This window comes from Archocentrus centrarchus, chromosome 3, assembly GCF_007364275.1.
Source record: "Archocentrus centrarchus isolate MPI-CPG fArcCen1 chromosome 3, fArcCen1, whole genome shotgun sequence".
In the NCBI taxonomy this organism is placed as follows: Eukaryota; Metazoa; Chordata; class Actinopteri; order Cichliformes; family Cichlidae; genus Archocentrus; species Archocentrus centrarchus.
The window spans coordinates 20427964-20442143 of record NC_044348.1 but is presented as its reverse complement, the minus strand read 5'-3'; the positions used below and the strand labels follow the sequence as shown (position 1 = coordinate 20442143).

General features: G+C 39.9%; 1 protein-coding gene across 1 annotated transcript in view; it reads left to right on the top strand.

The window, feature by feature from the left end:
- Nucleotides 1-14180, top strand: part of LOC115773049 (CUB and sushi domain-containing protein 1) — a 454304-nt gene that overhangs the window by 387685 nt on the left and 52439 nt on the right. Inside the window, exons 43-47 of the mRNA XM_030719557.1 lie at nucleotides 650-859; nucleotides 2930-3118; nucleotides 3586-3763; nucleotides 9672-9817; nucleotides 11496-11576. Coding sequence (XP_030575417.1) covers nucleotides 650-859; nucleotides 2930-3118; nucleotides 3586-3763; nucleotides 9672-9817; nucleotides 11496-11576 — 804 coding nt within the window. The remainder of the gene's footprint in view (nucleotides 1-649; nucleotides 860-2929; nucleotides 3119-3585; nucleotides 3764-9671; nucleotides 9818-11495; nucleotides 11577-14180) is intronic.

The window sequence follows — 14180 nt, the reverse complement described above, 5'->3', positions numbered from 1 at the left end:
TATTTTCCCTTAAATGGTGCCACATTTGTAAGGAAAACGCATTTGTGGGTTGAGCAGCAGAGTTGAGTATGTGGGTTGTGCCCATGAAACACTTGCCAAATCTTATCTGCCAATGTCAAACACCTTGGCACCTCCTCCTCATGCCGGTCACCAGCTTGTTCACACACTACTGTGGGATAGCATTCCATTCTTCACCAGCATTTGTCACAAGTCAGCCAATGTGGTTGTGTTGGTTACTCTGGTATGAACAGTACGCCCAAGCAGATCCCACAAGTGTTCACTGGGGTTGAGGTGAGGACTGCAGGCAAGTTATTCCATCTTCTCCACTCCTAAATTCTGCATGTATTCTCTGATAAACCCTGCTCTGTGGGAGTGTTCGGTCCCAGACTGGCAAGTTTTTCATGGACGCAACCCACATGCTCAACTCTGCTGCTCAGCCCACAAATGCGTTTTCCTTACAAATGTAGCACCATTTAAGATTTATTGTCAAGAAGCATTGTTACAGCAAAGAAATAATTGACCAAACAAATTTTCCTACTTTTTTCCTTAGTTTATACATCCCTTGGATTCTTCTTGCTATTTAAATAATGCAGTATTAGGTATTTTATGTAGTCTTTTATATCATGTGTCTTTATCATTTGTACTACAGGGGCTCATATTCAGTTCCAAAACTTCTCGTCAGAAGACAACCATGACTTCCTGGAAGTCAGGGCTGGACCACAACACAGCTCATCTCTTATTGGTCAGTTTACTGGCTCACAGATCCCGCCCCCTTTACTGAGCACTACCCACCTGACGATCATCCACTTCTACAGTGACCACTCAGAGAACCGACCGGGATTTAAACTGACCTATCAAGGTGTGTTGATGGATAGATGGTTTTGTCAATTTAGATATGATTTTGTTGTTTGTTTGTTAGGCAACTGCCATTATTACAGGCCAAAAACCCTGACATATTACTGCAGGCCTTTACAGTTTCCAAAGTAGCCCCTCAAGGGTCACTTTGATAACAAACCTGTTTTGAAATTACTCCTGTTGTTTAGTTTGTTCAGATTTGTTGAATGCAGTGGTTGCTCCAGTAATTCAGAAAAACTGTCTCCTCAAATGCTCTGAATAAATTAATATCCCAAACCTCATGGCCACATTACAAAGCTTTCACAACACCAAGAAATGAAGGGTATGATGAAAAAAAAAAAGTATTGCTATGAGGTTTTGAGCTTTGATCCATGAATGAGTCATGCTAAAGACTTAAAAACCTCATGGCTTTCCTCTCATCATTAAAAGAGATGGATTGTTAGTAAGTCCCTGTGAGAGACTGGCATCTTGTCCAGCAGGCTTTACTTGTAGCCCTAAGTGCTTCACTTCAAAGACACAAGAGATGCACTGTGGGCCTATATGCCAGCATAACTAGAACAAGGCTTACTCAATTTCACATAAGTAAACTCACAAATCATGTGCACATGAATGTGAGTTCCCTTTTTTCCTCCAATTTGCAATGGCAGCTCTGCAGTCAGTATCACTGTTATCCAGCTGTTTGCTCCTAAAGGATGTGGACAAGCCTCCTCCTGTGGAGTTGCACCAGATGATTTTTTTTTTAACCTGACAGCAAAGTTCTTTGATGGGAAGATGCAATGCAGACATAGGTCCATGATACCACCTGCATGCTGTCACCCCTACACATCTCAGGATTGCATACACGTTCTGGTCCTCCATTAATTACTAACAGTTTACAGTTCAAAAGGCTTAATAGTTCCAAGCAGATTAATAAAAGCTAAGTTGGTTAAGTACCAAAAAAATCAGTGTGAATACAATGTACAGTTTTCACATGCTGACATTTCAACTCAAATGTCACTCATAAAAGCTTAAGGGAGTTCTTATTCCAGTTTTAGGTTTTGGCACGCTGACAATGCAGCACCTTTTAAGAGCACATTTGTACACGGAAATTTTTAATGTTGCTCCAGGAATCTGCTAGAGCCACATTCTTGGCTGTAGTTTCATAGATGCAAGTACTACTGCTTCCAGGCACACAACCTTTGGTCTTCATTTTCAACATTCACCATAATTCCTTTATTAGCTCCTTGAATTTCTGTATGGTCTCATATCCTCTCATATTCCTTTACCTCATTGTTGCCCTCACATGAAACCTCTGTATCTATCGCATTTTTCTCCCTTTTCAGTTCCATTTCCACAGTGAACTTTATTAGTACTCATTTAGTTAGGATCAGCTGCATTATTTGTGGCACGTCCTACTTGGACTTGGGATAGTCTAGCCCGTAGGATTTGATGTGCACATTCTGCACCTCAAATACACATTAAGCCATTCCTTCCTACCTTTTAGAGCCTGCTGCACCTGAGAACCTTTTGCACAATCTGCATTGTGGGTGCTGTCTAGTGCTGCAGCCACAATTAGTATTGACCAGGTGGTGAATGCTTGTTCTAGTGTTAGGTGCTGCCTTTCTGTCTAGCCTTTTTAACAACTGGGATTCCAGTGCCAGCCACCTCTGCTCTCTGTCAGCGGCACATTTAATGGAGGAACTTGACTTGCCATGACACTCAGAATGGGAATAGCCCTAAATATACCTGTGATAGTGACATTTCCTCAGGCAAGTGCTAGCATCCCATGTATACCTGTGCCAGATAATTGTGTAGGAGGAGATCTGATCTACTGATGTTGCTGCATTTGCTATTACTTGTTATCTCAGTGGGTCAGAGATTCTTTTCAATTCCTCCACAAGTTCATTAGTGGTAGGGCAGGAAAAAAAAAGAACAACAAATTTAATTTTCTTGCACAGTTTAGGACGTGACAGTCGAGAGAGAAACAAATATACAACAGCTATTGTATTTGAGCCTGTGTCTAACTGTGTAATATTTAATTACCTCCCTGTCTAGATTACCTCACATATCCATATCTCTTATACTCTTTCTGTAGCCTACCAACTTCAAAACTGCCAGGATCCATTTCCTTTCCCAAATGGTGACATCATCAACAGTGATTACAGTGCTGGGCAATCTATAACTTTTCAGTGCTACCCTGGTTACATTTTGATTGGACACACAGTACTAACATGCCTGCATGGGATCAACCGGAAGTGGAACCACCCATTTCCACGATGTGAGGGTAAGAATGACTCACAGCTTCTACATATATTAGTATTTTGTTAATGTGTTTTAATTGGTTATTAAAAATGTAGATGTTATGTATTAGCAAGTTTATTTTGTGTTATTACATCCATCCTTACCAAACATTCCTCAATAAATAATTGCGATTTATAATCTAGACATTTAGAAAATGCTGTTACCCTCATTGAACTGAAATAAATGTCATTGTTTCTTTCACCTGTATCACAAGTCGACATTGAAAACAATTAAGTAGTAAGTTACTTATGTCACTTGGGACATTTATTGAATAAAATATTTGTAAAATCATTGTTCTGTCACTGCTGTTACGTCTTGTTCCAGACTATTAATTACATTCCTCACTGCTGTTAACAGTCATTCTTGCCTTCTGTTTTAAGCATTTTAGAAAAAAGTGAAAAAAATTAGCAAGTAGAAAATCGTATCATTTTATAACTCTGCTTTTTACAGCTCCTTGTGGCTATAATGTCACAGCTGAAAATGGGACCATCTACTCACCTCAGTACCCAAACGAATATCCAAACTCCCAAGACTGCAGCTGGCTCATCACTGTTCCCCACGGACATGGAGTTTATATAAATTTTACCTTATTGCAGACAGAACCTGTCACTGATTACATTGCTGTCTGGTAAGTCTGGGTACAGTTACACCTGAACATTAAAAAAAAAAAAAAAAAATCCTGTACATATACTGCAGACACAGAAATGAATAAGTGTTATTTAATGCCTCATGCATGCAGGGATTGAATCATTGATGGGTAAGTCTTGAATGTAGTTTCACACTGTCTCCCCTCTGCACACTAATAAGAAGACAGCAAAATTGTATCAACTTTCACTATGATTATATATTCACTCGCCTGTCTCACACACACACACATTCTGCACACACAGACACACACACATATATGGGGATATTTTATTCATTTTAACTTGCTATAGAGAGATGCACCAAAATGTTAATTATACATCAATTTTATCATGTATGTTCATATACAGAGACTATGCGATATAATACCAATAATAAAATACATACACACACATATACTGTGTTATGCACAGACTCTTCAGCAGTAATAATAGGATTCAGTGTGGAGGTAAGAGTGTAATATGGGGTGTGTGAGAGCAATGCATTTACAATGGGACCACTGACCAATTCAATCTAATTCAGTACCAAGGCCATACGAAGACTCAGAGAGGGCTCGGGAACTCTGGAAGTAATCATGAGATTCAGTGGGGAGTGGGAAATGTGATGAAAAGAGTGGCAGAGCTGGTTTCACAAATCTAACAAGACTCAGCTGGATCTAACGAGCTTGGATCAAGAGGAATTTTTCACCTAATAGTTTTAATATGCATTATATTTCCTGAATAATAACAATAGTTTTAAACAGTGGATTTATGAGGAAGAAATTTAATATCAAGTAGAATTTGAACCATGTCATCACTCTGTATCATTTTGGTTTACGCTATCTTTGGTGTTTAGGTGAGGTCAGGTTTTAAATTTCACTCAAGCTCTAGGGAGCAAGCATCTGAAATGTAGGCAGTGGGAAAGTAATACATTTACAGTGGGTGACTACTTGCTTTCAATCTCGCCAGCTAGAAGAACCATGGATTCTGCTTTGGAAAGGCATTATGTTGAGTTATTTTGCAGTTGCAAATTGATTTAGGTGATTCATGTGTTTTTGGCACAGTTCACGGGGAACGAAATTATAAAAATCACATTCATAGATTGTAGGGAACCAAAAGAACTCTGTTATGAGAGATTAGTGCACACATAATGGCTCAATGTAGCTATATCTCAAACACATGAATATATTTGGAAGTGACCTGGGGCTGACACTGAAGAGGAGAGTGATTTTCTCATACCCAGTGGGATACTATCTACCTTCCAGGGTCTTAGACAGATTAAGAGTGGCTAATCCAAAGGTCTACTGCATTATATGTATGTAAATAGAGTCTACTGGCATTAATACTTATCACTTCAAACATCCTCTTATAAAATATTTCTTCTTTAATATTCTTTTTGACTTTTTGACTCACCCAGACAAAAATGAATATGCTTTTTATGCTTTTTTCATGTGGAAAATTGAAGCTATTTGAGAGGAACAATGAGTTTTGCAGTGAAATACCAGCCTACATCAAATTTTAGTATATGAACGACGGCCTGCTGAAACTTTTCTTTAACGATGGAGTTTGTATTTGGAGTACTTTTAATTATATGCATCAGTGGTGAACTGTTAATAAAACAGAATATCTGACATTATCTAATTAAAGTCATAAGAGCATAAGATTGCGACCACACGTTTTATCGTGATTTGGGACTATTTGGATATTCTAATTCAGTTGGACAGAAAGTGGAACAAGACACAGTATGAGACACTGCCCTGTATGAGCTGCTGGGTTATTAAGAAATTGACTGGGAACATAATTTTAATTTGATATGAAAATTGCAATGGTTAATTTTAGAAGTTCAGTCTGAAAAATGGGTCATACTAAATATGAAAAAGCAGACAAAAGCAAACTTATTATCAGTTTAAAAGAAATTACTGTAGTGAAAATGAAGGGCTTCCACCAATGTTTTTGTTTTTTACAGAGTAAATAAACCATAGAGGTGTTTTCTGTGTACTATAAATGCTGATGGAATTGCAGAAATTGAACTTGGTTTGAACCAATGGTTCAAACCATTGGTTCAAATTGAGCAACAAATTCCTACCATCAGTAAGAGCTCACAATTACCTGTCACATTTACAGTTAAGTCAGAGAGCTACCTTTTATGAACTAAAAAAACTGCACTTTTATTTGGCTGCCAGTGCATTAATTTGTACTGGCTGCTCTTTGTGGCCATGCTGCCTTCTTTACTCAAACTTAGCAGAAATGTCTTTTGAATGGTCTTTATCTTGATGTGTTTGCATCATATTTCACTGATCTGTATTTGCTGGTTTCTGTCCTGTATACCCCTGGGGTTTATGGCACAGCAGCTGCATCCAGATGTCAGGGACTAAAGCCAAACAGCCGCTGTGGTCTTCCACTTGTTGTGTTTGGCGCTTTGCCAAATACCACTGAACGACTGCTAACAGTGGGCAGCAGATCTAACATCAGAGCAACACAGTGCAGTAGTTAATAATACTAGGCACTCAGTCAAAAGGAGTATTTCTTTAAATAGTTTTTTTAAAAATAATACTGGCAATATTTTGTATATTTTAGATACTTAATGTAATATTTAATATGTCCTTGTGGTGGATATCTGAGAAAGAAATCTAGAAGTGATAAATAATTCAGATTTTATTCAGCATGAAAACATTAAATTGTAATATGAGCTCAGAATAATGCAGCACTCAACTATAATGGAAAACATTTAAGCTACATCACAAGATTTTAACAGTAAGTGTCCCAGAGATATCTATTCCTAGTATCATGGTATTATATCAGTGCAATATAACTGAAATTTCTGACATACTCATATATGAATTGTTATAAACTCCGAAATGATATAAACAGAAATGATCTTTAGGTATTTTCAAAGATCAGAACTTGGGTTCAGAACTTGATCAACTTGCAACTGGAACTCTACAGGCATCCTAAACTGTAAGTGGCACCAACCACAAAACATTTTCGTTCGAAACAGTCTGTGTTGTTGGCCAGTTATTTAAAATGGGAATGGAAAATAATGCTGAAATAGCTACAGAAACAATTACGCAGAAATATTATATAATCTCCCTTTCCCATTCGTTAACTTTTGATGATGCATAAAATTATTCCATCCATCCATTCACTTCCACTTATCCTGTTCTTGCTGGAGCCTATCCCAGCTGACATAGGGCGAAAGGCAGGGTCCACCCTGTACAGGTCACCACCCTGTTGTAGGGCTAACACAGACAACATCCACACCTATGGGCAATTTAGAGTGGCCAATTAACCTAACCCCAGTAAGTGCATGTCTTTGGACTGTGGGAGGACACTGGAGTCCCAGAGAACACCCACACACGGGGAGAACATGCAAACTCTACACAGAGAGAGAAGCCCAGCCTAAGGTGGACTTGAACCCAGGCCTTCTAGATGGTATTCTAACTGTGAGGCAGCAGTGCTAACCAGTACACCACCATGCACAGTGATGAAATTAAAATTATTCCAAATGCATCTTTAAGTGCTTTTGGAGAGAGTTAGAAGAATGTTTCAGGAAAAAAATAGCCATAAAAAAGTGAAGCTTTGACGGTGTTAAAGCCCAAGTAAATATTCAAGCTCTAAGATTGCTTCATCTGCCCACCTCATCATGCACAGTGACAAATATGTAATGTCTTGTGGAGTCACAGGTCTATATTCAGTGTAATCAATCTGCATCAAAATCAACTTGTGGAGTTGTTTCTTTCTCCCTGTGGCTTCCCACCTGAAATTAATACAAGGCATATTTGGCCAAAGATTATAACTAGGTTGATATTTTTTGGAACTTAACTGCCTGCTCTCTAAACGAAGCCAAAGAAAAACAAATTAATAGCAACCCTCTCATTAGCCAAACTGGTCCTGGGGCTGGTCTTGGCTTCTGTATTTATTTGAATGGTGGATGACTGATTCGATAGAGGGGCACAGTGGTTAACACCGTCACCTCACAGCAAGAATATGAGCATGCACGGTTGTCCGTCTTTATGTGTTAGCCCTGTGATGGATGGGTGACCTGTCATGTCCAGGGTATACCCCACCTCTCACCACAGTGACAGCTGGGGTACAGCCCTGCTCTAACAACCCCAAATTTGATGAGCAGTTAAGAAAATGAACGGATGGATTTGTTACATAAATCATGTCAGCCTCTGTCACTCTGATTATATATTCTTCTCAAACACACCCTTTACTCAGCTGCACTATAATTGTGTCAGTCACATGTAGTACAAAGAGCACAGCAGATAAACAGTGCAAAATCTTAATAAATCAGATTTATTTTATTTTTAATCTTCTTTTCCAAAGGCAAGGCTTTTTTAGATTATGCAGGAGAACTTCTCAGTCTCATTCCTGACCATGTTGTTTCAGCAAGTGTTTTTTCCTTTTCATGTCTTCTTCACAGAGGAAGTTTTTGTTATTGTTGCTGTTTGTTTTCTCATAAAATATATGACTTGGTATTGCTGACTTCATTAAATGGCAGGTGCATAGTTTTCTTAATTCACTGAGTTGAATATCACTAGCAAAATTCAACTTTTTTTCTGTACAGTTTCAGAGTTTCTGCCCTTTTTAGAAATATTTAAATTTTAAATAGAGCCCCGAAATACATTTATGTGTTAATAAATTAGAGGGGAAATGTGTTTTTTTGGCTAAGAACAATATTGCTGGTGGGTTTACGTGTTTTTCAGTGAGTACAACAGAGTCGCAAAATTCTAATAGTTTTAATTCAAATGACCCATATAGCACATTTTGATCTTCCAAATGAGCTCCAACACCTTCAGAAGACCTTGAATTATTGAGGAGCCAAGAGATCCCCAGCACTCTTCATGAATTAAATTTTTAAAACCCTTGTTTAATCCAATGGCATGTTCATTAAAAACCTAAAACTGGGCATTTAGGAGTGTTAGAAAATGTAACCTTTCAACAACATTCAATATTTATGAGTGAAGTTAAGCCTTAATCTGTGGGGTTTGTTCAATGAACTTGTTTGAAATGGGTGATAAAAACAAAGAAGAGAATAAAATGAAATATTCGTCCAGCCACTTCAGTGGACTAATATGTGGACATGCTAGATATGTGTTTTATTTCATTAGGAAATTCTGTTTTGGGTTTTTTTTTCATCAATTTAATTAAACTCAGTCAGTGAAAATGAATCTGCAACTTGCAATTCATAGCAATTACAAAGTTATCTTAAGTCCCTGTTCTTCTTTGGAGCTGCAGCAGAAACATGCACAAACACAATGTTGATGTATTGGACCGCTTTTAATATTGACTTTGATATTTAAATGACACCTGAATGTAGCTTTTCAAAAAATTTTTACCACTAATACGGCCCTTATAAGAAATCTGCGAACACTATAATAACATATAATTTGAGGCAAGGTGTAGATCAATGTTTGAAGTCAGGTCAATGGAAAATCCACAGCCATTGTTTCAACAGCTGAATACAAAACAAACTGTTAAACTAGACTTCACTCTGGTAACAAACAGGCCATAGTTGCCTTCTATAACTGTGTAATAACATCTACAATTGTGAATGGGAATTAATTTTTTTAGTTAATTTCTTTTGTTTGTAATTCATTGTAGCTTAATTCTTTAGCATAGCATACTATGTACCAGAGTTTTTTTATCTTCTACACATATATTAAAAAAAATAGTAACAATAAATCCATGTTGCTTGAATTTTGAATTGAGTAGGATTTTATAGACTTACAAAATCATTAATATGACAAATAAAAGTAGTTCACAACTGTTTACAGTGTATCGTATGGGCCCCGTGCATTACGTTTCTGCAAGCATTATGTAACACTGGGTTCCTCTCTGTGCCTGTCAATAGTTTTGATGTATCCAGCCTTGAGTTTTACCATCAGTTGTCACTCTCTTTCTATTTAGGGATGGCCCAGATACATCCAGCCCTCAGCTTGGAGTTTTCAGTGGCAACACCGCACTAGAGTCAGCCTACAGTACCAGCCCAAAGGTCCTGATTCGCTTTCATTCTGACTTTTCAACTGGAGGCTTCTTCATTCTGAACTTTCATGGTAATTTAAAGGAAAAGACTTTTGTTCTATTATTTCTACATACCATCTGCATTTTTAAACAGAAGACCAAATACATTTTTTCACTCAAAAATGCATCTTGATGTAGTCTTAGAATTACTAGTGAACTAAGAGATTAGGTCAAAGGCCTTTCAACTGTAAACAAATACTGAGCTGTTTTTCTTGCACTCTTTTCCATTAGTCTCCATTACTTCTTACTATTTACTGTTTTTGGACAGTGATAGTTTACCATCTCATGCGATGTTTTATATCAATAAGGCATGAGCATGGTTCTCATGGGTTTTCACTCTACAGTCCAAAGATATGCATGTTCAGTAATGGGTGATTCTAAATTATCTGTAGGTATTGATGTGAGTGTGAATGGCTTTCTGTTTATTTGTTAGCCATTATGGCCTGGCAACCTGTGCATGCTATGCTCTGTCTCTTGCCCATTATCAGATAGGATAGGCTTCAGCCCCCTTTGACCTTAGTTCAGGGGTTGGCAGCCCACGGCTCTTTCAGGCTTATGCTGCGGCTCATTGCAGCTTGTGGAAGTAAGTTATAAGTATCCAATTGAAGTGCATTTTATTTTTGTCAGTTCGTTTTTTGTTGTAGTTTTAAATTGGAACATTATTGTGATCTTGACATATTAAAATAAAATAATTTTATTTATTTATTTATTTTCGTTTCTCAATATATGCATCACTCGCGGTAGTGGCTACTGGCTTCCGGTAGCATTTGCAGCTCTCAGTGTTTTCTTTTCTGTGGAAACCAGGTTCAAATGGCTCTTTGAGTGTTAAAAGGTTGCCGACCCCTGCCCTAGCTGGATTAATGGATAAGAAAACTGATAGATGCATGGAAGACATGCTCAGGTTTCAACATTTGAAACCCTAGTTTCAATTAGGTGAACAGTGACCAGCCTGTGAGGAACAAAGTACACTTATTTTAGAATCAATCCCCTATAATGCAATATAAGTATATTTATATAAAAAAAAAAAAAAAAAAAACCTTACTTTCTTCATTTTTTCTGCACAGGGGAGTTTAGTAACATCATTAAAAACAAGCCCTATCGCAGCAGTTATAAGTGCAGGGATTTTGACTTTAAAATACATTTATTTTGTGGCTCACAGTAATTGTTTTATCCTACTTGAATTAAACCTGAATGTCTGTAGTTCAAAAAAAAATTTCAGATACCTACAGTATGGACCGAACTTTATGTACATGTTGGGATGACAATCAGACTTGAAAGCAAGAGTCTTCTTGAACTCTGGCATCTTAGGATTTGAGGGCTTTTATTTATTTATTTATTTTTTTGCCAAGTCAAATAGCCCTATTCTGGGATTTTTTTTTTTTTTTTTAAGAAATTGGTCTACATGTGCATCCAAATTAGAATTTGATTTCCTTTTACTGTTCTCCACCATTCCACCAAGCTTCTTGAAATTGGGCCTGGGTAATTCTGGCACATGTTTGCTGATAGACAGACATTAAAAACAGAGGGTAAACCTCAAGGTTTTCTATGCCTATATTTTTTTTAGACAAGGGTGAGAGGGGTGAGAAGAGGTGCTGCAGTAATTTAAAGTATTAGAAAAAATTATGTGATGTTTGAATATTAAACCATTTAAACATATTCAAGACAACCCTCCAGAATTAGGCACTTTAACCTCGTTTTTTTTCTCTCCAGCGTACCGTCTGAAGAAATGCCCTCCTCCCCCTGTTGTGGAGAATGCAGAGATGATCTATGAAGATGAGGACTTCCAGATAGGTAATAGTCCTGATTAATGATTATTGCTTTTGATATGGGACAAATTGTTGACTAAAATTATTTGCAAAAAACATAACAACAAACCAACATATCATTATAACAAAATAACCTGCAAAACTCTTTTATTGATAACAAGTTGGCTGAACCTGCATTCATGCATGACAGATTTGCCTAATTTAGCAATATTTTTTTAATGATATCGTTTGCTGCACTCTTCAGAATTAAAAAGGATCATCAGCCTTATCTAATATGGTATATCATAAGATCAAAATGAAAAACTACTTGATCAGGCTTGTAGTAGGTCATTATTCTGCTGATTGATTACTTCATTAATCTGCCACATTACTTTGCAAATGCATTATCTAATATAGCAGGCCCATGCTTGTCTGTTACAGTATTTTTCTTTTGCTTTATTAGTGGCACAAAGCCACTTGTTAATAAATTCCATTCAGCGTATCTCTATGTATGCATGCATATGTATTTCTTTTGAAGCAAAGAAATAAAGAAAACATCCATCCATCCATCCATTCTCTTCCGCTTATCTGGGGCTGGGTCGTGGGGGCAGGAGCCTAAGCAGAGAAGCCCAGGTTTCCCTCTCCCCAGCCACCTCCTCCAGCTCATCCGGAGGGACCCCAAGGCGTTCCCAGGCCAGCAGAGAGATATAATCTACCCAGCTTGTCCTGGGTCTACCACAGGGCCTCCTCCCAGTGGGACATTCCCGGAACACCTCACCCAAGAGGCAGCCAGGAGGCATCCTAATCAGATGCCCGAGCCACCTCAACTGGCTCTTTTCAATGTGGAGTAGCAGCGGCTCTACTCTGAGCCCCTCCCGGATGGCTGCACTCCTCACCTTATCTCTAAGGGAGAGGCCAGCCACCCTTCGAAGGAAACCCATTTCTGCCACTTGTATTCGCGATCTTATTCTTTTGGTCACTACTCAATGCTCGTGACCATAGGTGAGGGTAGGAATGTAGATCGACCAGTAAATCGACAGCTTCGCTTTTACACTAAGCTCCCTCTTCACCAGGACAGACCGGTGCAGCGTCCACATCACTGCAGAAGCAGCCCCGATCCGTCTGTTGATCTCCCGCTCCCTTCTCCCGTCACTCGTGAACAAGACCCCAAGATACTTGAACTCCTCCACCTGGGGCAGGAACTCGTTCCTGAGCCAGAGAGGGCACTCCACCTTTTTCTGGCTGAGAACCATGGCCTCAGACTTAGAGGTGCTGATTCTCATGCCAGCCGCTTCACACTCGGCTGCAAACTGGAGGCCACCCCCTGATGAAGCCAACAGGACCGCATCATCTGCAAAGAGCAGAGATGAGACTCTGAGGCCACCAAGGAAGAAGCCTTCCCCCACCTGGCTACACCTAGAAATTCTAGAAATTCTCTGACAAAGGGCAGCCCTGACGGAGTCCAGCACCCACAGGAAACAAATCCAACTTATTACTGGCTATACGGACCAAGCTCTCACTGCGGTTGTACAGAGACTGAATGGCCCACAACAATGGGCCAATCACCCCATACTTCCGCAGGACCTCCCACAGGATACCCTGAGGGACACGGTCAAATACCTTCTCCAAGTCCACAAAGCACATGTAGACTGGTTGGGCAAACTCCCATGCACACTTGAATATCCTTGAGAGGATAAAGAGCTGGTCCAGCATTCCACGACCAGGACGAAAACCGCATTGTTCCTCCTGGATCCGAGGTTCAACTAACCGGTGGACCCTCCATTCCAGCACCCTGGCATAGACCTTACCGGGAGGCTGAGGAATGTGATCCCCTGAAAGTTGGAGCACACCCTCTGGTCTGCCTTCTTAAAGATGGGGACCACCACCCCGGTCTGCCAATCCAAGTTCTCCAACCCCAGATCCCCACGCGATGTTGCAAAGGCGTGTCAACCAGGACAGCCCTACAACATCCAGAGCCTTCAGGAACTCAGGGCAAATCTTGTCCACCTCAGGGGCCCTGCCACCAAGGAATTCTTTAACCACCTCAGTGACCTCACCCTCGGTGATGGGCAAGTCATCCCCCTTATCCCCAGACTCTGCTGCCACTACAGAAGGTGTGTCAGTGGGATTAAGGAGGTCCTCAAAGTATTCCTTCCACCGTACAACTATAGCCTCACTTGAAGTCAGCAGCACCCCACCCGCACTATAAACTGTGTGAGTGGAGCACCGCTTTCCTCTCCTGAGTCGCCTGACAGTTTGCCAGAATCGCTTCGATGCCGTCCGAAAGTCTTTTTCTATAGCCTCACTGAACTCCTCCCACACTCGAGTTTTTGCTTCGGCCACTGCCCGAGCTGCGTTCCGCTTGGCCAGCCTCCGGTGACCACCATCTGGTTCGGGGGTTACCATCACGACAGGCACCAAACATCTTGCAGCCACAGCTTTGAGCAGCAGCCTCAACAATGAGGTGCAGAACATGGTCCATTTGGACTCAATGTCCTCAGCCTCCCTCGGAATGCTGTTGAAGTTCTGCCGGAGGTGGGAGTTGAAGATCTCCCGGACTGGGGCTTCTGGGGCTTCTGCCAGGCGTTCCCAGCACACCCTCAATACGTTTAGGTGCGCCAGGTCTGTCCAGCATCTTTCCCCGCCACCT